Here is a 24,251-nt window from a genome sequence, read left to right on the forward strand (position 1 = left end):
GTTAAAATGTATCTGTACCACAGAACCAAAAGAAAGACAAAAGGAAGAAGAAAAAAAAAAAAAAAAAAAAAAAAGCAGCAGTACAGTACATTGGGTACACATTAAAGCCACTTGTATTAGCAAGAACAAAATTCATTAACAGTTAAAATCCTGCACACAACAATATTATACATGTATGCATTATTTCATTTGCAGAAGTGAACAGAAGCTGTTGTACAGACAAAAGAATCACACTTACTCGAAGTCATAATCATACATGCCAGATGGACTGGGGGAAGCATTAAAGAGAAAAGAAAGCAATAGGAATTAATGCACCGATTAGTTGTAATTGTGTGATTAGCAGAAAAACAGCAACAAGCTAATCTGGAAGGAAAAAAAAAAAAAAAAAAAAAAAAAAAAGTCATGGACAAATGTGCTGGATCAGAAGAGAGTAAAATGCAGGTTGGCATGTACACTACAATAGAAAAACAAAACAAATCACTGAGACAACAGACTGACATTTTTGTTTGTTGAAAACACATTTCAAGTTATATTTGTTCACAGTGGAGCTCACCAGGACAGCAAACTGCATCTACGGCCTCTTTCACACTGGGCGGATCAGTAACGATCCGCCCCGTGATGATCCGCTCGCTCAGCGGGGATCGCTCCGTTGTCCCCGCTGAGCCGGCGGCGGACAGGGCGGTCTCCGCACACTGTGCAGGGACCGCCCTGTCAGCTCTCCGCTCTCCTCTATGGGGATCGGATGAGCACGGACCGTCTGTCCGTGTTCATCCGTTCCGCTCTGCAGACGGACAGAAAAATAGGATTTTCCTCCGTCTGCAGAATCGGACAGTTGTGGAGGCGGACAATAGCGGGTGTCTGCGGATGCTCATCCGCAGACACCCGCTATCCCATAGGGATGAATGTATGCCCATATTTCATCCACAAACGGATGGATGAAATACGGACATACCATCCGCATGTGTGAAAGGGGCCGTACCAGTGTATGTCTTATGTCTACCTGTAAAGAATTTTTTTTTTTATTATTATCATCTAGCAGCACGTGGGTTTTTAAACATTCAACAAACCCTGTTTTTTTTTTTTTTTAAACAGAAAATTTAGTGAATGATAAAGATTAGGGGTTTTGAACAACTTAAAGCCTTTTTTTTGCATGCTACTTTCATATGGAAAATGAAGAGTTTACTAAGGTTATGAAAATTCCCATATGGCAGAATATATGCTGTTTCTGCGGTCTTGGGATTTTATTTATTTATTTTTTAAACAAATATCGTACAATCTGGTATTGTATAAGAAAAAATGTGTTTGTCCCTTTCAGATTAACTGTTGTGATCGGCACTCAAAAGTGGTGTACAAATGATCAAATTATCATACAATCACTTTGAAAGTGATATTTTTCTGATCGTGTATACCAAGCATTACGCATTTCAGTTTACTTTTCAAGTTACACATCAACAGCTTCTGGGGTTGCACCAAACAGGTCTATTACTTTATGCCTTATTTTACATGAGGCTGCCCCTTTCTCCTAATGAACAAACTTGTCAAAAGGACCCATACTGTTGTCTTCCCTTATGGTCTGCTTGGGCCTGGCAGAACTTGGTAGTGACACTACCATTTTTCTGCCCCAAGTCTTTGTACTTGTCACTTCCCCTGATCTCATATGATCTCATGTGCTAACCCACCTGTTCCAGCTTCAAAAGAATTTATCAAAAGACTTGCAAGCTGCACACCAGATAACAATCCATTGCATTGTCTCCCACTCAAAAATTCAAGAGTAAGTTAAGGTGACAAGAGCCTGGGTCGATTGTGCATTAACACTTAGTCAGCAAAAGTTTTACACAGGATAATTACCTGACATGTACAAAAACAGCAGAAAGAGGGCGCCTGGGTCAGTGTGATAGTAAAAACAAGTAACACTTTAGATACACTTACATAAAAGTATCTTGCAAGCTGCACAAAGGGTGGATGTGGATCACCAATCAAGCAGTCAGCCATCACAAGGGATGAGAAGACTGCTGTGGGGATAAGCTCCAACACGCCATATGGAGGTATATAACCGTCAGCGTCTCCAGTTCTCCCAGAGCTAGAAAGAGACCAAATCAAGATGGGATAAGCCCCAACACGTTTTCGAGGTTCCACCTCCTCCTTGATTTGGTCTCTTGCTAGCTCTACGAGAGCAGGTGTGAAAAACGCGGTGCCTTGGAAAGGCATCACGGCCGGCCCCCGTCTTGATTTGGTCTCTTGCTAGCTCTGTGAGCTGGAGATGCTGCTGGTTATATACCTCCATACGGCGGGTCTCCGCTTCTCCCCACAACGGTCTTCTCTTCCCTCATGGCGACTGGCTGTTTGATTGGTGATCCACATCCACCCTGTGTGCAGCTTGAAAGATACATTTATGTAAGGGTCTATAAATAAAGTGTTACTTGTTTTTACTATCACACTGACCCTCTTGCTGCCGTTTTTGTTTATGTCTGATGGAACTCCCATTTCCTGCTGAGGAGCTGCCAGTGATTGTGTGCAATCCCCATCCACCTGTGGATCTAGCTGTCCCGCGAACTTCTCCTTGATTTTCTTTACTACTATGGTCTATTTCTTATTAATTCATTTTGGGTAGATCTTGTTGTCCCCCCCCCCCCCCCCCCTTGTAATTGATCCCTTATGGTCCACCTTATAGCTTCCAGTGAGTGCTGATTCACACACTACCTGCCAGTTCTGTGTAAGATTTTGCTTGCATTACCTGACATGTGGTTTGCAAGTTTCTTCATGTATACTGTAACTACTTCATCCAAGGACATCTATTTGGGGAATTTTAGTAAATCCTTTAACTTCGCTAGACAGATTCGAAAGTAAGCACTTAATACATTTTTTAATAAATTCCCCCACACCCAACTGCAGCCCACCAGATATTATATTTGCCTTTCTCCCCAATCCAGCAATCTATTCTTGAACATGAAATCTGCCAATCCCTCTTCATGCTACACATTTGCCGCTACTCCATTCATTTCAATGGTTAACAATATGGTGGCCTTCAGCTGTTCCTCTAAATACAGCTTACCCACAGGAAAGGAAGTGGCAATGGCCCTTGGCACAAAATATGGAAAGCAGCCAGCCGGGGCCATGAAAGAAAAGATCGCTGGATCAGAGAGGATGGAAAGTATGTCAGATGCGTCAAAATTAGACAAAAACACGGGTTCACCAGGTAATGGTCCACAGTAGTATAGTATGCACTCATAGATCACTCGCCACATCAGGCGTTACTGTAACCAAAACACAGAATACAAGAAAAGAATCCCAGTATAAAACACCAGGAAGGCAAAGGGGTTACTATTGGCAACAAATGGATCATACTGTGAACAGGGTAGCTGAAGGAAAGACCTAGTGCATCAAGCTCACGACACTTCCACTACGTATCGGAAAACATGGGCCTGTTGGCAACATTTCCAAACTACAAAGGAATATACCCCACTTTTAAATTAGTACACTTGCAGGATACACGAGTGGGGCGATGGAAGAGGAACGAGACCCCATATATACCTTTACGGTCTCACTCCCTTTCGTCTACCCATTTACATCCCATTACTCTATTCTACTCTGCCTTTGGGGCTCTCAGGGTACTCCCCACAATTCATGCATGCCATGGGACAAAAGCCCCAACCCCCCCTTCATCCCCCCAGTGAGAGAGCGTGAACAGTTAGAAGAACACGCTCCCATACCTTGCCCAGGAGGGATTCATTATACCTCCCCCTAGGTAACTGACACTTTTCTCCATGGATATAGGTCTTGCGTTAGCCCGTTACGTGGGATTGTCAGAGGTCTGATGACCACAATCCTGCTTACCTTGAACACACAAGAAAAATAAAGTGGACCACAGTCCTCTATAAAATGCATAATAACTACAAACCGAAAACTCAATACCTGACAAATGGATACACCCAATTTATTTGACCTATAAGATCTACATCATGAACGCCTATACTTCCCGAGTACCATTCACTTAACACCCACTAAAAAAACAAGTCCCTTCAACCCCAACACCTGAACACCTTACCCACAAAAGGAAGTTTAAAATAGCAAGTTGCATTTTGTGCAATAAGTACAGGACATGTTTGAGTATACCATTCTTGAATGAACATCTACTTGGCTTATGTTAAAGCTAATGATTTAGCTATGACTAAATTGTTACAGTATAGGCTTTTCTGTTAACATTGATCACATGCTTGTTCCCCCCCATATTTCCGTTTGAGAAGAATATTTAGTTACCCGGGTCCCTACCTGGAAGTAGCAGGATTAAATTGGAGAATTGGGAAGGAGCCGTGCCCACACGATAGAAGGACTTTAATTTACCTACTGAACCAAAGGCAGAGGCACCGAGGGTAGGGACAACAAACAATTTCCAGCCCAGGAGGAGGGAAACATGAAGGAAAACAGGAGAGTACTTGGCTGGTAGCAGAAGAAATTGTGAAGACTTTGATGTCCCAACATACCCTAGAATAGACTATTCGCTTTGACCCCTCGACCTCTTCAGGAGATATCTACCTATACACTGATTGACTGTCTAGGAGGGTATTACCCCCCCTTATCTTTAAACTACTTGATGAGTACATTGAAGGTTTATACTTGTATTGCTGTTAATGTATGTGTAAAGGGGGTAAGGTTGGAGCCCAGGGATCTATATGTGTCTCGTTGAAGGGACGTCTAGGTCACAGAAAGGTCGGACAGTCGTAGAAATAGTGTTGGAAGGATTTTTTCTGTCTTGGAAAGAGAAGTAGGGGGAAAGAATGAGGGGGAAGGCAAAAGCGGGTAAAAGTGCCCCTCCTGTATCTAGCCCCGGAGGGATTCAGAGATATATGGCAAGTAACATCATTAATGCCAGTACGCTAGAGGAGGGGCAGGAAAGCCCAAAGCAAGGAGTGGGAAGGAGGTCAGGACCGAGTAGACAGAGATTGGGAGAGGAAGGTAGAGGAGCCAAGGCGGATGGGGCTAAACGCGGGGGGATGAAAGGGACAAGCCCCACAAAACAAAGCTCTGCCAGAGGCCAAAGGGATGAAGAGGAGGAGAGAGTAACAGGAGAGTCAGTGCTAGAGGAAGGGTCCTCGCGATCAGGCCCCCAAGTAGAAACTACTCTGATAAAAGAGATGTTGGGGGAAATGTTTGCAAAAATGGAAGTGGCCCTAAAGACAGAAATAGCGGGAGTGCGTGCAGATATAGGTCGTGTACTGGAGAGGGTAGAAGAGATTGAAGATAGAATTGACAACCAGGAGCTAAGGATAGATGAGATAGCAGAACAGGTACAGAATCTCCAGAAAACAAATAGGTCCCTCCTATATAAATTAGAAGATCAAGAAAATAGGAGTAGGAGGAAGAATGTGCGTATTAAAGGTATCCCCGAAAAATACGATGCCACAGAGTTGGGTAAAATAGTTCAGCAGGTCTTTAACCCGATGTTACAAAAGGAGCCCTCTGAAAGTATAAAGTTTGACAGGGTCCATAGGATTGCAATTAGGGGGGCAGCAAGCAAAGATGCCACACGTGATGTGATAGCTAGGTTCCACTACGCAGAGGAGAAAGGGCAAATAATGGAGAAATCAAGGGCAGAGCCGGAGATCTCCTTTGAAGGTGCAGAGCTGCGAGTGTTCTCAGACCTAGCCCCCGAAACACTGAGGAGAAGGAGGCTCTTGAAACCTCTAACGGAAGCTATGAACGCTGCGAGAATCCCCTATCAATGGGGCTTCCCAGCGTGCTTGAGGGGGCGAAGAGACGGACGCTCAGCGGTTCTGCGCTTTCCGGAGGACCTAAGAAGGTTCTGTGAGAGCTTAGGGATCACCCCCCCTTCCCTACCAGGTTGGCAGGAAGAAATAGACACGCATGCCCCTCAAAGTAAGTTAAGATGGCAGAGAAGGAGAAATTGAGAGATGAATGACGGGGAAGGAGACAACAGACATAGGGGGCAGCAAAGTTGAAGGTCTGGTGGGGATGGAGAGGGAGAGGGGGATGGGGAGAGGGAGTCGTCGCTGTTGGGTAGGCGCCACCAGGTGTGAACCCCCGGGTAAATATGAAATATAGACAGTATCAGAGAGATAAAGGTCGGCTTTCATATACCCACAAAACGGGGGAGTCCTCGGCCAACGTCTGCAGTTGCAGAGTTGGGGGGGGGGGAGGGAGGGAGGAGGGAGGGAAGGGGGGTTGGTTCCCTGGGGGTCCATTTTTTTTTTTTTGGTATGTCCTTCGCATCCTCCTTGGTCACCCGAATGGGAAAGTCCCCTCTGGGTCGATCTGCGTTAAACAATAGAATAGTTTTTAATGGTACTGATTAATGTGGTAACATATAATGTGAGGGGGCTAAACACCAACGAAAAAAAGATATAAAATAAATAAAGAGCTCCAATTTATGGGGGGAAATATTATTTGCCTCCAAGAAACATACATTACTAGTAATTCAGGGATAAAAATGTCATCATCCCAATACCCAATGTGGTTCTATGGAGACTCTCCCTCTGCGCACTCCAGAGGGGTAGCCACTGGTTTTGACAAATCAGTAAGATTTGAAATAGAGGAACGACTGACGGACCCAGAGGGGAGATACTTATTTTTAAAGGGTAATTTGGGAAATATGCAATGTACCATTGTTAATGTATATGCACCAAACAGAAACCAAGAGAAATTTCTATTGAAAGTATTAAACAAACTGGAGGAATTTAGAAAGGGTATGGTAATTCTAGCAGGCGACCTAAACTGGTGTTTAGACCCGAAGCTAGACTCCTCGGGAGGGGGTACACGGGGGGCTGAACAGCGTTACAGAAAAATAAATAAAGCACTGATTAACGCCCAGCTCCAAGATGTTTGGAGAGTTAACCATCAGAAAGAACGGGATTACACCCACTTCTCCTCAGTCCATAAAACCTTTACAAGATTGGATTATATATTTGTAGGACAACTAATGGCTAATATAAAAAAATCAGAAATTAAATCAATCACTCTTTCCGACCATGCCCCGGTGAAAATTCAATTAGAAATACAGGGTCATATGGGGACTGGAAGTGCCTGGAAAATGAATGACTCTCTCATTCAAGATCAGGAAGTTAGTACAAAAATTCTGCAGGAATTAAAGGATTTTTATGAAGTAAACGATACAGGAGAACACTCAAAGGCTATTATCTGGGAGACACATAAGGCAGTCATCAGAGGGAAGTTAATAGGAATTGGTGCAGGAAAGAAGAGAGTTAGGGAAAAGGAGAAGGCCCAGCTTTATAAAGAAATAGAGGATCTCGAACAAATGACTAGACCAAGAGGGCTCCAAGACACTCAGGAGTTATTGAAGAAAAAAAGAGAGCTAGAAGAAGTATTAGAACAAGAGAAGAGAACGGCTTTTCATAAAATAAATAGCGAGAGACACCTATGGGGGAATAGGTCAAGTAAGTGGTTAGCAAGAAGAATAAAAGAACAGAAAAATAGGACCTATATACCGAAGATCAGAGATAAAAAGGGTGAGATGAAATTCGCTACACCGGAGATTGCAGAAAACTTCCACTCATATTTCAGTGCCCTATACAATTTAGGTATAAGAAGGGAGGAAGGGGGGAAGAGGAAAGAAGCAATCAGGGAATATTTAGAAAAGCTTGACCTTCCAAAAATCACATGGGATGAGAAGCAGGAATTAGAGGCCCTGATTTCAGGTATGGAAGTGGAAAAGGCAATTAAAGACACAGCTTTAGGGGGAAGCCCGGGCCCCGATGGTTATTCTATATTATACTATAAGAAATTTCAAAAGTTCTTAGCTCCTAAACTATGTGAATATTTCAATGAGGTAGGGGACGGGGGGGCCTTTCGAGAAGAGGCCCTGCTCGCCCATATCACATTGATTTTAAAGGAAGGTAAAGACCCCGCAGCAGTGGAAAGCTATAGGCCGATATCATTATTGAATACGGACGTGAAAATCTATGCGAAAATTCTGGCCGAGCGACTGAAAACCCTCCTCCCCGAGAGGATTCACACCGATCAGGTGGGATCGTTCGGGGACGAGAAGGGAGAGACAACTCTTTGAAATCAATTATGTTGATACAAGAAACATCTAGAAGAGAGACTCCCACTCTGTTATTGTCGGTAGATGCTGAAAAAGCCTTTGACAGAACAGATTGGGAGTTTATAAATGAGACCTTAGAACACATGGGCTTGGGCGATAGATTGATGAAGTGGGTTAAAGCGCTGTACAATAAACCGACAGCAAAGATTAAGGTTAATGGCTCCCTGTCCCGCCCCCTTGAACTGTTCAACGGGACGAGACAGGGATGCCCCCTATCCCCGATCCTCTTCGTGATTGCTTTGGAGCCATTACTGGCAGCGATCCGGGGAAATCTGGATTTACGGGGAATTGAGGTGGGAGGAAGAGAGTATAAGGTCTCTGCATTTGCAGACGATCTGCTATTATATATCACATACCCCAGAACATCGATCCCGGCGGCAGTGAAGGAAATGGAACAGTACGGTCGACTATCAAACTTCAAAGTTAACTTATCCAAAACAGAAATATTAAATTTAAACACATCGGAAGGGGAGCAAAGAGATTTGGCCGCTAGCTTACCTTTTAGATGGAGTGAAGGGGAACTGAGCTATTTGGGGATAAAATTAACAGCAAAAAGAGCAAATTTATTTGAAGCTAATTATATTCCCCTGCTCAATAAAATTAAAGCCCAATTGAAAAATATGAAACAAAGGAATATCCTGGATAGGAAGGGTGAATAATAAAAATGTTCATATTACCTATAGTACTATATACATTTCAAATGATCCCCATCCCCCCTCCCGGGAAGTTTCTTAAGAAAACTAAAATCTTTAGTCCTCACATACATATGGCACCTAAAAAAAGCACGGATTGCATACAAGGTCCTGGCGAGGGAAAAGGAAGAAGGAGGAGTGGGTCTCCCAGACTTCAACAAATATTATGAGGCCACAATGCTATCTAGGATAGCAGATTGGATCCATAATCTAAAGGAGAAGAGCTGGGCGGAGCTTGAAATAAGACTAAGTGGGACGGATTTAGCTAAAATGATTTGGATTCCGGCTCAGGTGCGGAATTTAGGAACAGGCACTAGTATAATCACAAGACATACACTTAGAATATGGGATAAAATAAATAAGGCACACAACTGGACATACAATTCTCCACTTATGTCACTACTTGACACAAAATATTTTTTACCAGGATTAGAAGAGCGGCTATATTATAGTAGATGGGCACAGAAAGTAGAAATCACATTAGGAGAGGTGATTAAAGGGAATAAGATTGTAACGTTTAGGGAAATCACACAAGAATGGGGTCATAGACCATTAGACAGATGGAGATATACCCAAATAGCACATTTCACACAAGGGCTTCCACAGCCTCTACGAGGAATGAAGGAGCTAAGGCCTTTAGAAAAATTATTTAAAGAGGCACACTGTATAGTGAAAAGGGTTTCCAAATTATACAAAATATTACGAGGTGAGGGGGAGGGGGAGCTACCGGAATATGTAAGGAAATGGGAAGGGGAATTAGGGACACTTAGAAACGATGAACACAGAAGGAAAATATTGAAAATGACATACGCACTAGCGAAAGACGCACGAACCCATGAAATGGCATATAAATTAATAGCAAGATGGTATATGACACCCACTAGAATGCAGAAGCTAGGAACTGGAGAGGAAGCGATGTGTTGGAGGAAATGTAAGGAACAAGGATCATTTAAACATATATGGTGGGATTGCCCGAAAATAAGACCTTTCTGGGATAAGATAATTCAAAATATTTTTCTGATAACCGGAAAGGAGGATTAGGACATGTCCCTGGGCTTGTCTGTTCCACGACACAGACATGGGAGTAAGGCAGTATAAAGCTACACTTGTCCCTTATCTCTTGAATGCAGCCAAAGCCTTAATACCAAATCATTGGGGAGACCCGCAGGAGCCGACAATTCTGGAGTGGGTGAAGAGGGTGGAGCAGATTAGGCGGATTGAAGATTCGATCAATAAAACCCAGGAGATAGAAAATGAAATCCAAGGAAAGTGGCAAAAATGGCTGACATTCTTAGAGAGTGGGAACTGCCATGTCTGATTAGCAGGAGAAGGTGACAAGGAGGAGGACGAAGGATACAAGAGGAGACGGGGGGGCACTTCTCCTCCTTACCCTTTTTTTTTTTTTTTTTGCCCATGGGGGGTAGGGGGGTTTTAAATGTATTTCTTAAAAGGAGAGGCGGAAGCAGTTTACGGCTTGTGAAATATAGTATAAAATATTCCTATCCGCAAGAACTGTAAAAACATGTTTGAATACTGTACTAAAAAGATAAATAAAGAATATATAAAAAAAAACATTGATCACATGTGATGTTGCTGTTTATGTATATTTGTGTTTTTGGCAATCAAACTTCTTTTGAAAAAAAAAAATAAAAAATGGATCGTACTAGAGTGTAGAGAAATAGGTCAGGTGGCCTGCACTTAGGGAGGTAGGAACTTAAAGGTGGACTAGTTCTTTAAAGTTTAACACTTCTAAAAAGAATATTTGCTGACGCAATTCTGTGGTCACTAAAATAGATACCTGTAAAACAGTTACTCATACAAGTATCAGATGTACAGTAGCATCAACCACGTCTGTAGACAATCCCATAAAAGGAGTTCACCTTTAAAAAAAATAAAAAAGGCGCATATCTTTTTTTGCAGGAAAAAAAAAAAAGTGCATTTTGTGTAGGTGTTTTTTTTTTTATTTTTTATTGGGGGCCTGTAAAGCATTTTACCTATGATAAGCAGATCGCAGGTGCAATGCAGGGCTCTTACAGACTGTGTGTGAGCTGTCTGCTTGTAGCTCGTATGAGCAGTCAGTTACACATTGAAGAATCAATGAATGCGAGAATGCTCAACAGAACACTTACAGTTCATTGAGCACTACAGACAGCTGCAAAGGCTGTTGGTGCTTGCAGTTTCTCATTCACAGAACTCTGAATAATTGATGCAGCTGAGTGGGCGAAATCCTGCATGGCCAGAGTGTTTTTCAAATTGTAACAGAGCGAGGGGGGGGGGGAGAAGATTCCCAGCCTGCTGTCACAGCAGGGACTCGTGGAGGATGCAGGGACAACTGTAGTAGTAACAGATTACATGTTGCATCCTGAATATGGGTGTAACATGTTAAGAAAAGGTGAACTTATCCTTTAACAGAGAGACTAATTTAACCAAGATGACTGCAATGAATAAACCATTAAGAAACCCTATCCTAACTAAAACAATTATTTTTTTCCTCCCGACAGTGAAATGGTTGATAAAACTCAGATTAGCTCTCTGAATTCAGACCTCCTGACAAATTTAGTATCTAGGAAAGCACAGAGTAATTAAAATAACTTTACTATATATTCTAACCTTTCCAAACAAAGCAAAAGGTGTTTGTGTGACTGCTAGAAAGATTTCCCATTACTCCTCCACTATATCTAAAACAAAATAAAATATTTTGGTTGGAGCGTGGCTTTTAACATGAATTTCAAAACAATCTGACCAGAAATGGATGCACTCAATTCCATATACAATGCAGGTATTTGTACTGCAGATAAAAAAAAAAAAAAAAAACCTTTAGGATTAGATAATTATATATACAAAGTACCTAACTTTCTGTAAAAAAAAACAAAAAAACCTAGAGTTAGACTTACTAGTAACTTTATTTCTAGGAGTCGTCCAGAACAGCACTACAGAGATAGGCTCCACCTCCGGAGGCAGGAAACACAACATTCAGATCCATAAAGGGTGGCTTGCGTCGCTCTTCCCCAGTCTTTAACCGAGAACTTCCCCGGAAAGGCTTCTGAATCAACAAAAACACTCGTCCAAAGTTATAACAGCATATAGGGAGGGAATCCCTGCTGGCCTGGATAACTCTTAGCCCACGTACACACGGTCGGAGATTTTGCCAACCAAATCCGTCGGATTTTGCCCGTCGGATTTAGTCCGACGGATTGTGTCCGAAACTGTTGCATACACACGGTCGGGCCAAGTTGGCGAAAAATCCGATCTTTCAGAACGTGATGTAATTTCGTCACAATGGGACTACATTCAGGCTAATAGCCAATAGCTTTGATGTAGGAATTTGATCTGAGCATGCGTGGCACTTGGTCCGATGAAAATGCTCTACACATGATCGAATTAGGTCCGTCCGGCCCAGTTGGTTGGGAAATATTTCCAACATGTTGGAAAATTGGGTCGGACGGAGATTCGGACAGAATCAGTCCGATGCATACCACACACAGTCGGATTATCTGACGACACGGTCCGATAAGACTCATTCCAACAGATTCTCCGACCGTGTGTACAAGGGCTTAGAAACAGTTACCGTTAAGTCGTCTGTCCAGGACAGCACTAGAGAGAATCAACGAGCGCCTACCAGATTGGGGGGGGGAGAGACACACGACTAATGCTTGGAGGACTTTTCTCCCAAACGCTTGGTCTTGCAATGAGATGAGGTCCAATCCACAATGCTTCATGAATGTCGAGTAGTTTGACCAGGTTGCTGCTTAACAGATTTGTTCTGGTGTCGCCTCCTTGTGATTGTGCCTTTCAAAAGCTTGGAACCCCAATTTTTTTTCCCTGAATGCAAAATGAATAGAGCATTGGATTTTCTAATGCTTTTCACCAATGGCAGATACCATGACACAAGCTCTCACATCCAGTTGGTGGAATTCGGTTTCCTTTGGATTGGTTGGTGACCCACAGAAAGAAGGCAAAACTATTTCCTGACACCACAGACAACGCCGATATCTGCACTTTTAATGTTGATCTGCAGTCTTGTAAAAACTCCCAGGACAGCTGGAATACCTGCAGACATCTTCTTGGTATTTAACCATGAAAACTTTCCAAAACTGAACATAAATTGCTAGGGTTAACTTATTTCTACTAGAAAGAATTGTGTTCATCACCCTGTCCGAGAGCCCCTTAGACTTCAGGAGGCTTTCTTCAGACACCAAGCTGACAATTTCAGGGTCTGTATTTTTGGTAATAGAACTGGGCCCTGGGACAGCAGATCCTTCCTCTTGGGGAGCATGAGGGGAGGCTCCTCTGTCAGGCGTAACATCGTAGAAAACTACAGCCTCTTTGGCCAATACGGGACCACTAGGATCATTGTGGTGCGCTCTTGAATAAACTTCCTCAGGACCGGAGGAATACGTTTGAACCGGGGGGGGGGGGGGGGGGAGATGTAGCAAATGTGAAACGCCCACTTCTGGGCCAAGGCGTCTATCCCCTTGGCCCCTACTTCTCTTTCCAGCGAGAAGTACACTGCAACCTTGGCATTTGATTTGTTGGCAAACAAATCCACCCCTGGAAGGCCCAATTTCTCTAGCATTAGCTGCAAGATGGACACCGGAAGAGACCAAAATAGACCCTGCACAAGGTTCTCTTCGTCCCTCCACCACCACAGAGACCTCTTGGTCTTTGGAGATAGGCAGAAGGTCATGTCCAGCGATTCCTGCTCTCTGTCCCAGCTGTTCAGGATATTGGTCCGGAGACAACTGAAATGGGCCCTTGCCCATGGTACTGCAGGGATTGTTGCTGCCAGGAGACCCAGACCCAACATTGCTGAACGGATGGAAACAGCCAGATTGTTCTGAAAAAAGGCTGCTGTCGCCTTCACCTTTTCATCGTTCTCCTCTGTGAGATAGATCTTCTGCGTCACTGAGTTCACCAAGAACCCTAAGTACTGTATGACCTGTGTCAGGGTTAGGTTTGACTTCTCTGTTTATCAAACCGCCCCAGCTTTTCCAGAAAGGAAATGGCCACCCGCAGATCTCCATATAATTGGAGCGCAGAGGGTGCAAAAAATAAAAGGTCGCCCAAGTATGGGATGACCAATATTCCTTTCAGTCTCGGGGGACCAGTGCCTCCGCCAGGATTTTTCATAAAAATCCTAGGAATGAGAACAGGCCAAATGGCAGGGACCTGAATTAAAAATATAGGACCTGCTTTCCCCACTTGATTGCCACCCTCAAACATTTTTGAGATTCTTTGTGGATCAGGACATGTAAATATGCATCCCTCAGATTGAGGGAGTCCATGAAGCAATACGGGGTAAGGACTGACTTCACCGTAAAGATTGTTTAAATCTGAAATTTCTTGTAGGTCACCCATTTGTTCAGCGACTTCAAGTTCAATATTATGTGGAATTTGCCCGATGGTTTCCTTACCACAAAAACGTGAGATTAGAAATTGTGTTTGATTTCTCGCTGTGGCACTGGAATAAGAACCCGCTGGTCTACAAAGTCACCAATCTGTGACAAGTCTGTCATCTTCTAAAGGATCCCTGGGAGGCATGGTTACGAACGTCCTTGCAGGTGAAGTGCCCCTGAACTGGATTTGGTAGCCTTCCCTGATTATCCTCAGTATAAATGCATTTGCGGTAGTATTTTCCCATTGTGGGAGGAACTGCCCCAATTTCCCTCCTATGGGAACCAAGTCTCTGGGATTTGGTGGTTTTCTTAGAAGAGGAAAACAGGGCAATTTCTGCTTTCCCCTTCCCCACTGTTTTAGAGGTTGACCCTTTAGGGGTCTGTCCCTGTGATGGCCCTTGTCTTTGGGAGTGAAAAAAACTTTTCCCCGGGGCTTTCTTACTTTTGATAGGAAAAGCCTTTTTCTTGTCAGCAGTAAGGTCTAGAACATTTTCCAGATCTTGCCCAAACAAGAGGTCTCCTAGTGGCCTTTGCCGATAGCTTGATCGACTCTCCAGACACATCTGTCATATATCCTGCCTTGTGCCGCACGGGAAGGAAATCAAGAATTTCCTTCCTGGAGGTCCAAATGGCCTTGTAACTGGTCCAGCCAGACCTCCAAATTACGAGCCATTATTGTTGTAGTCGTTGCTGGTTTTAAAATTTGTCGTGGCTAATGACTTTCAGCAGTACCTCCATCCTCTTGTCTATAGGTTCTCCAAGGACACCCATGTCCTCAAAGGTGAGCTACATTGATTTAGCGCACTGAGAAAAGGCTGCATCCACTTTGGGCACTTTGTTCCAAATATAGGCTGAATCCTCATTGAAAGGGGAATCTCTTCTTCAGACTTTTAGGAAAAAAATATTATTTTTTCTCTGGTTCCACTCACTCTTTTTTGATAGAGCCCGCCAGTGCATTGTGTACTAGAAATACAGTTTTGGTATTCTTTCAGGGTCTGTTTCATGTGGTCATGTAGGGACAAGGAGGCCTGCTGTTCTTTGATATATATCATCTCGTAGGTCCTCCCCAATAAGGCATCCACCTCCTCGAGCGAGAGCCTGCATCTGGGTGAACTTGTCGCTTGGCTCAGAATATCTTTGGATGATGACACGTCACATAGCTCATCCAAAGGATTAAATTCCTCTCCCCTTGATTTGTCACCCTCCTCTGGGGCTGAAGTGGGGGGGGGGGGGGGGCGGGAGGGGGACTGCGGCTGGTTGTTTTGGGGTTTCAAGGTTTGACAGCATTGATTTTATGGCCTTCATTTCTTTCTGACTGCCAGAAATCAATTCTTTGCATGCCCCCCTTGCCTCCTTGTAAACCCTTCTTTAAATTTGTTCATACATGATGGACACCTCTTCTTCCCCCCTGACCTCTCCGGTTCTGTGGACTGAGCCTGAGACAAAGAGAAGGATAGAAGAAAAAGGGTGGCAAAGGAAAAGAAAAAACATACAAAGACAAGCTGCTGTCAGAAAACCTTAGCCAACCAGTGAGTGTATACCTTCACCAACACCTGTGCACCCCCACAAGCCGCTGACGAGATTCACATGACTCTTTAGCCTGGATCCCATCTCAAAAAGGGAGGGGGGGGCGAGTGGGTTCTAACATTGAGACCATCACCCAGCCTCTCTTCCCCAGCCCTGTAGGTCAAAGGCACCCCAGTGTCCACCTACCTGCACCACTGCCACGTGGTTCAGCTAGGTCCATGCTGTCCTCTGTTCCTTGCTAGAGCATCGTGCTGTGCATCAGGACCATCCTGTGGCTGGCATTTGTTTTTTTTAAATAGACCGCCACGCTCGCCGTGTGACCCGGAACCGGTGTCCCGGGAAGTTGCCGCCCTCCTCCTGCATTCCACAGGCCGGAACACGAAGTCTACGCCTGCCCCTCGCCGGAATTCCATAGAATCCAGCCCGCAGACCACCGTGAGCCCTATGCGGGGAATGCCAGCCCTCCCCGGGCTATCCTGCAGGACGACGCCAATACCATCTCCTCCGCAGCCTGACCAGAGGACTCAGATGCCTTCCATCTTTATCAGGTACTTGCAGACCTCCTTCCCCCTCTCCCTTAGGCAGCCCCTAGGCTCAGGGGAAGGAGAGCTCCCATCCAGCCTCCTCCTCCGGTGAAGGAAACACAAAGACTGGGGAAGAGGGACAGAAACAGCTGCCCTTTATGGATCTGAATGTTGCGTTTCTTGCCTCCGGAGGTAGAGCCTATCTCTCTAGTGCTGTTAAGGACAGACGACTAGAGAAAATAAAACGCATTTCAGTACAGTTGTTAATGCGGGTAATCTATGCGATTTGTAGGTTAATGAATATTTTAGCTCGATTTAAAAGGGGTGCTGTATATGCTGTAATCAGGGTGGATAAAGACCAATGATTTTTTGTTTTGTTTTTTAAATTACCAAATTTGAATAAAATGCTTTTGAAGTAAAAAAAAATGATAGTTTTTTTTCTATACATGAATAATTTAGTTTAGTTTATTCAGCATGAAATGGAGCTTAGCTATGTAGAATGAGGCTGTATAGTCTACAATATTTAAATTTTTGGTAAACGTATTCAATGAATCCAAGCTCTGAGATAACATGCACTTCATTGATGCATTCACACAATTTCAGTGATCATGAGATAAAACAAAGTTCAGGAATATTCCTTTATCCCATTGTTTTGGAAATCTAGGTACACTACAAAAACTGTATTATTGAATCGGTATTGTCACTATACCCTGGATATGATGAGGATAGCCCAGTGTCACAGTGTCCTGCATATGAGGACGATGGTGTAGTGTCACTGTACCCTGGATATGATGAGGATAGTCCGGTGTCCCTGTGCCCTGGATATGATGATGGTGTAGTGAAGGGATCCTCTCACTATGGCCCTCCAACTGTTGCGGAACTACACAGCCCATGAGGCATTGTAAAACTTTGACATTCACAGACATGACTAGGCATGATGGGAATTGTAGTTTCTGAACAACTGGAGGGCCATCGTTTGAAGGCCCCTGGCATAGTGTCACTGTGCCCTGGATAGGATAACCGGGTGTCACCGTGCCCTGGATAATGATGATAGACCAGGGTCACAATTTTATTTATTTATTTTATTTAAGATACAGTGGAACCTTGGATTACGAGCATAATCCATTCCAGAACAATGCTTGTAATCCAAAGCACTCGCATATCAAAAAGAGTTTCTCCATAGAAGTCAATGGAAACGAAGATAATTCATTCCACATCGACTTCTATTACATGCAATACCGCATGTGGCCAGAGGTGGGGGGGTGCCGGAGAGCCTCAAAAATACTCGGGGACAGCTCGGCTGAACTCGGAAACACTCTGGAACAGAGTATTTCCGAACCGCTCCGAAACATTGTGTCCCTCCAGGGGCCCCACCCACCTGGCCAAATGTCGTACTGTATCGCTCATTAGCTTGAATTCTTGGACAACACTCGCAAACTGAGTCCGAATTAAAAAAAATAAAAGTTACTTGCCTTTCATAAAGCTTGTTACTCGTAAACCAAGGTTCCACTGTACATAAATTTAGTTTATCCACTTCAGCCACGAGCTTATTTTGGACAGTTGTTGTTTACAAGTTAAAAATTATTATTTTTTGCTGTAAAACTACTTATATTTCTTTTCTATCTATATAATGTTTGGGGGTTCTAACACCCTAGAGAATAAAATGGCGGTTGTTGCAATACTTTGTCACACAGTATTTGCACAGCGGTCTTACAAGCACACTTTTTTTTTTTTTTTTTAACAGTAAAGTTAGCCCAATTTTTTTTATATTGTGAAAGATAAACGTTACGCAAGTAAATTGGTATCTAAAAAGTCACGCTTCGAAATCGCGCCTGCTTGTGGAATGGTGACAAACTTTTACCTTTAAAAATCTCCATAGGCGATGTTTAAAAATTTCTACAGGTTACCAGTTTTGAGTTTCAGAGGAGTTCTAGGGCTAGAGTTATTGCTCTCGCTCTAACGATCGCAGCGCTACTTCACATGTGTAGTCAGAACACTGTTTTCATATGCAGGAGCTACTGACATATGCGTTCGCTTCTGCGCCCTTATTTTACACTGTCTAAAAAAAAAAAAAAAAAAAAAAAGGGGGGGGGGGGTCACTTTTATTCCTATTATAAAGAATGTAAACTTTCCTTGTAACAGAAAGAAAAAAAAAAAAAAATGAATGACACTTGAAAAATAAAAATTCTTCTTAAAGAGCTATGGGCGGAAGTGACGTCTCTTCCGCCCTCCCGTGCTATAGAGCCCAGCAGGGGCCCATCTTCCCCTTAGTCGGCAGCCAAGCATCCACGGGAGAGGTAGCAGCTAGCTGCTGCCATAACCACGGTATTTAGTGTTAATTACTGATGTACAGGTACAGCAATTTGCGTGAAGTGGAGCTTGGTTATGTAGAATGAGGCTATATATTCTGCAGTATTTACATTTTTGGTAAACTCATTCAATGAATCCAAGCTCTGCAAGCTGAGATAACATGCACGGCCTTGATCCATTCACACAATTTCACAGTAACCATGACATAAAACAAAGTTCAGGAATATTCCTTTATCCCATTGTTTTGGAAATCTATGTACACTACAAACTGTAGAATTGAATCTCGGTAGTGTCACCCTACCCTGGATATGATGATGGTGGAGTGTCACTGTGCCCTGGATATGTTGATGATGGTCCGGTTTCCCTGTGCCCTGAATATGATGATAGCATAGTGTCACTGTGCCCTGGTTATGATGATTTGCCCAGTGTCACTGTGCCCTGGATTATGATGATGATAGCCGGGTGTCACTGTGCCCTGGATATGATGACAGAGTAGTGTCACTGTGCCCTGGATTATGATGATGATGATAGCAAAGTGTCACTCCGCCCTGGTTATGATGATTTGCCCAGTGGCACTGTATCCTGGATATGATGACGGAGTAGTGTCACTGTGACCTGGATTATGATGATGATGATAGCATAGTGTCACTCCACGCTGGTTATGACGATTTTCCCAGTGTCACCGTGCCCTGGATTATGATGATGATAGCCGGGTGTCACTGTGCCCTGGATATGATGACGGAGTAGTGTCACTGTGCCCTGGATATGATGAAAGCCCAGTGTCAGTGTCAGTGCTGCTGCCCCTTCTCTCACCTTGTTGTGTCACAGCTGCATAACCAGCCATCCCATTAAAGTGAATGGGGCGGTTGGCGAGTCAGAGATGACAGTTGCCATTTAAAAATGGAGTGGATTTAAATCAAGTCTTTTTACTAGTGATTTTAAATCAAAACCACCCTGGCTGTAATAAAGGAGGGGGGGGGGGGGGGGGAACACAAACAAACAAACACACACACACAAACAAACAAACTACTGGAGCTACACAAATATTCAAACCTGTCCAGTATGAGCCACCTTGAGGCTGGATTCAAACCATTATGTTACGGGGGAAAATGCACATTCCGCATGTTGCTGTGCTGCAGTTGTATTCAATTTTAAAATGACACCTCAACATTGCAATACACTGCTAAAATGGTGCATTTTTGGTGTGTTAGGATGAATAAATGGACTGCCTTTATGCACTGCACACATGTAAATGGGCCCCTAAGGCCCCTTTCACACTGGGGCGGTGCGGGCGTCGGCGGTAAAGCGCCGCTATTTTTAGCGGCGCTTTACCGTCGTTTTAGCGGCGGTCTGCGGGCGCTAGCGGGGTGGTTTTAACCCCCGCTAGCGGCCAAAAAAGGGTTAAAACCGCCCGCAAAGCGGCGCTTTGCCGGTGGTATTGCCGCGCTGTCCCATTGATTTCAATGGGTAGGAGCGGTTTAGGAGCGGTGAATACACCGCTCCTTCACTGCTCCAAAGATGCGGCTAGCAGGACTTTTTTCACTGTCCTGCCAGCGCACCGCTCCAGTGTGAAAGCCCTCCGGCTTTCACACTGGAGTGAAAGGGGCCGGTTTTTTTCAGGCGCTACACAGGCACTATTTTTAGCGCTGTAACGCCTGAATACCGTCCCAGTGTGAAAGCATCCTAAGAAAACCTATGTAGGCAAAATAACTGGTTTGCTTTAATCCCCACCTCCTCTGAAATACATACTTGCCTTTCTTCTGCTTCCCCACCGATCCAATCAAATGCTGGAAGCAAACAAATTCCCTGGCAATTCTGGGTATTGAGGAGCATGCTTGACTGCACTGAACCAATTGCTAAGCACCAGCACTATGACTTGAAGCTTACACAAGGTGGATTTTCCCAACAGGTGAATGGAATCGCTGGGGAACCATGAAAAAACAAAAAACAAAAACAAAATGTATGTGCTGCAAGAAAAGAAGGGATTAAAGCAAACTTGCTGCTGTGCCCTTTGGATTCACTTTAAGAGAAAATGGTTGTAGTGGTTACTAATTGTAGATGCAATTAGCCTAGGGTAAAGGAGTCCTCCTTCAGAAAGCCAATAACCCCAATATACTATTTGATAACAAGCATCACTAGCTTTCCTGGAGCCACCGTGGCAGCATATTCATGGTTGGTTGCTCCCCCCTCCAGGCATATGCCGCCATGGATAGGTACCAGGGAAGGAAAATTACAGAAAGGTAAGTATTCAAAATTTTCCATTATACCTCTTGAAGGACAATATAGAATAAAGGAATGCTTAGTTGGGAGAGAGATCATAGATAAGAGTTCACTAAACATGCACTTACCACTCAGTAACTTTTAAAAGTAAAAAAAGTTAGCATTAATACTGCAGACCATGGGAGCCTGTATAAAAGAAGTACAATTATCCTTTAAAAACTGTAGTTTTTCCTTTTTTGTGATACAGCACCAAGAACATTAGTTATGTTGAATGATCTGTGTCCCAGTAACTGCAGGCAGCTGCTTCTGGTATAAACCTTCCTTGCTGTCCCTCCTTCAAAGCTGCTGGATACTGCCCTGAGCGGCTGTCTTCCAGCACTATGAAGGATAACAGCAGCTGCTGCTACTGAGGAAAATGTGCACCCTATCCCCTCATTTTCTGCCATCTCCCCACACGGGGTGCTCATATTATTAGCCTCCCACAATATATTGCATTTTATAAATGGGAGGAGCAGTTGGATGACAGGATCTCCACCATTCATTCACACAATGCAATGTATTGTGTGAAAGCAGTAATAGCAGCAGTATGAATGGTGGAGAGGGCAGGCAAGGAGGAGCTTGGAGGTTATAGGATACCCACCATTGTATATAACTAAACTAAACTAGACTAGGTGTTTAGAGCTATATCCCCACTGCCACAAAAGAAAAAAAAATCCAGCTTTAAAGAAGAACTCCAGGAATCGGGCCACTCATTAACAAGGTACATGCCACCTTGGGGACTTTTTACAGAGTGTCGTGAGTAAAGGTTTCACTATACTTACGGTGCTTGCAAACTAGACATTTGGATCTCAGACCCCCGACTGCCCCTCTTGGCTTGTATTATGTGAGCTCATTCACAAAAAACACAAAGCCTTCAGAGTTCCCGGTATAGCAATAGCTATATTTCTACTGCTCAGTAAAATTGTGAATTTTAATTAAAATAAATAAGTCTACAATATGGTGTACACCTTATGTTACTTAAATTGTAAGCCAGCACATTTTGAAATAGTGACTTAATGCGCTGCCACATTCTGAATGACAACTGCGTGGTCACGCGGCGCTGTAACCAAACAAAATTTTTATTTACTACAAATAGAGCTTTTATAGTGGTATTTGATCGCCACTGGGGTTTTTTCTTTTGTGCTACAACATAAAAAAAAAAAAAATAAAAAAAAAAAAAAGTAAAACGGTTTCTTCATTTTTGTTATAAAACGTTGTAATTAAGCTAATTTTCTCCTTCACTGATAAGACAGCACTAAGGGGGACTGATGACAAGGCACTTATACGCAGTGCTCATAGGCACTGCCAGGCATCACTGATGAGCAGATTGGCATCCCTGGGGATCTCCAGTGGGCGTCCTTGATGGTTCTGCCCTGATAATCAGTGTGCTGGATAATACAACCGCGCTCTGCCCATCATTCTGCTATATGGCGGGGGGGGGGGGGGGGAGCGCGAGTACCTGGTTTTGACAGGTTCAGCCCCCTCATCTTCTGAGACACATCATAGGTCCCAGAAGACTATGGAACCATTCACAAAGCGCAGTGCAACTCTAGCATGCGCAGTAGGAAACAGGCTGTGAAGCTGCAAAGCATCACTTCCTGTTTCCCTTACTAAAGATGTCGAATGCCTGCACCCGAAGCCGACTTAAGTATCGGTTTAGGTGGGGAGATCATTGGATCCCTGGACAGCCAAGTGTGCTTGTATTAAAAGTCAACAGTAACAGTAGTTGTAGCTGCTGACTTATTTTTTTCTAAAAAGGAGCCTGGAGTTCAGGAAGGAAGGACTATACAAACCAGATTTCAAATTGCAAAAAATATTAAAATCCAATATTACTACACTATATGGCCAAAATGTATGTGGCTTTGCATACAAAATATTGTATTCAGGCATTTCTAGTGACTGTTTCGGTACGGTTAATGATACATCCTATAAAGACAGATATTGTAGAGAGAATTGCAAGCTTCCAACTTTGTGTAGAAATCCAGATCCAAACACATAGGGGGTTGATTTATTAAAACTTGAGTGCAAAATCTGGTGCAGCTGTGCATGGTAGCCAATCAGCTTCTAACTTCAGCTTGTTCAATAAACTTTGAAGCCGACTGGTTTCTATGCAGAGCTGAACCAGATTTTGCACTCTCCAGTTTTAGTAAATCTCCCCCAGTGTAAAGAGTTTGGTGTGCAGGAACTCAAACTGCTTGCACAGAGCCTCAATCATATTGGACACCTTTGGAACTAAATGGAATTCAAAGTGTGTGTGAGGTCTTTGTCAATCATCAATATCTGAGCTCGTTGATGCTCTTTTAGTGAAATGGCACAAATACCCAACACTGTAAATCCTTTGAAAAGCCTTTAAAAAAAAAAAAAAAAAAAAAAAAGTGGACTGGGATGTCCATCAAGTTTCATATAGATGTGATGGTCAGGTGTCCACATAACATTTGGTCACATAGTGTACCTAAACTGGTACCGGTAAGTTGCTTTGATTTGTTTAAACACTTCTTAGCAAAAGCTAGTTTAAATTGTTAGAAAGGCAAACACATCATATGCTGCAAAACAACTTTCTTCTTGCCTTGTGTGATGGGTGAAAATTAAACCAATTAGAAATCCATTCTGGACTGTTCAGACTTATCAGAAAAGGCCAGGAAATGGTCAATGTGGTAATTAAACATATGCTATGTCCAAGCTGTCACCTGTCATCTTTACAGATGAGGCGGAATTAAGACAATGAAGGTCACTCTGCCCAAAACAGAATCTTTAATTTTTAGTTTTAAACCTATGAAACAAATATTCTAAAACAAACAAAAAAAAAAAAAATAGGAAAACAGTCTACTAATATTCACAATCACAACATAGGAACACTACAATTTGTTACAAGAAACAAAATAATCAAGGTGAGCCATATTTACACTTTATCCTACAGCAAAGTTTGCTAGCAATATTTAGGCAAACACTGCAGCTGCATGACAAATATAAGAAGCAAAATGTGAAAGCTACAGAATGATGCTTAAGCCAACCTGTGCCGGTTTTTATTCTTGCGTTTCTTGTGACTGCTGTGATGCCCTCCAGAGTTGGCTGATGATGCTGCTTTCTGAGGCTTGACACCTGACAGGGAACCGTCTAGATCTTCTGTATCATCCTGACTAGGCTCATTCTCCTGATTCTGAAAGTCTGGAGAATTGTCGCTCTCTGTTCCACTGCCTGGCTCTCCTACAAAACCAGTAAGAACAGATAATGGTATGTTTAGTTTGTTTCATACGGAATAGGGAGATAAGATTAGGGGGAGGTCACTGCCAGTTTCAGATTTTTTTTTTTTCTTAATGACAACTCGAGGATGCAGCAAGCAAACAAGTGTGAAAGTTATCTGTGATTTGAGAAGTCATAAAAAGTACTTACGTTTATCAATCATTTGATCTTGTACTCCAGCTAATGCACTTACAGCCTGAAAAAGCAAAAGGTTACCTTTAGCACC

The 24,251-nt window shown here is 43.3% G+C and overlaps 1 protein-coding gene across 2 annotated transcripts in view; it reads right to left on the reverse strand.

Moving 5' to 3' along the window:
• MEAF6 (MYST/Esa1 associated factor 6) overlaps window positions 1-24,251 on the reverse strand; it is a 44,763-nt gene that overhangs the window by 6,664 nt on the left and 13,848 nt on the right. Inside the window, exons 4-6 of one of the 2 annotated variants that reach the window (XM_077481796.1) lie at window positions 24,176-24,221; window positions 23,797-23,989; window positions 239-268 (exon numbers count right to left, since the gene is read on the reverse strand). In XM_077481796.1, the coding sequence (XP_077337922.1) occupies window positions 239-268; window positions 23,797-23,989; window positions 24,176-24,221 (269 nt within the window). The remainder of the gene's footprint in view (window positions 1-238; window positions 269-23,796; window positions 23,990-24,175; window positions 24,222-24,251) is intronic. The other variant, XM_077481797.1, reaches the window with a different exon arrangement.

This window comes from Lithobates pipiens, unplaced genomic scaffold, assembly GCF_037356315.1.
Source record: "Lithobates pipiens isolate NorthernLeopardFrog02 unplaced genomic scaffold, aLitPip1_a1.2 Scaffold_16, whole genome shotgun sequence".
Lineage (NCBI taxonomy): Eukaryota > Metazoa > Chordata > Amphibia > Anura > Ranidae > Lithobates > Lithobates pipiens.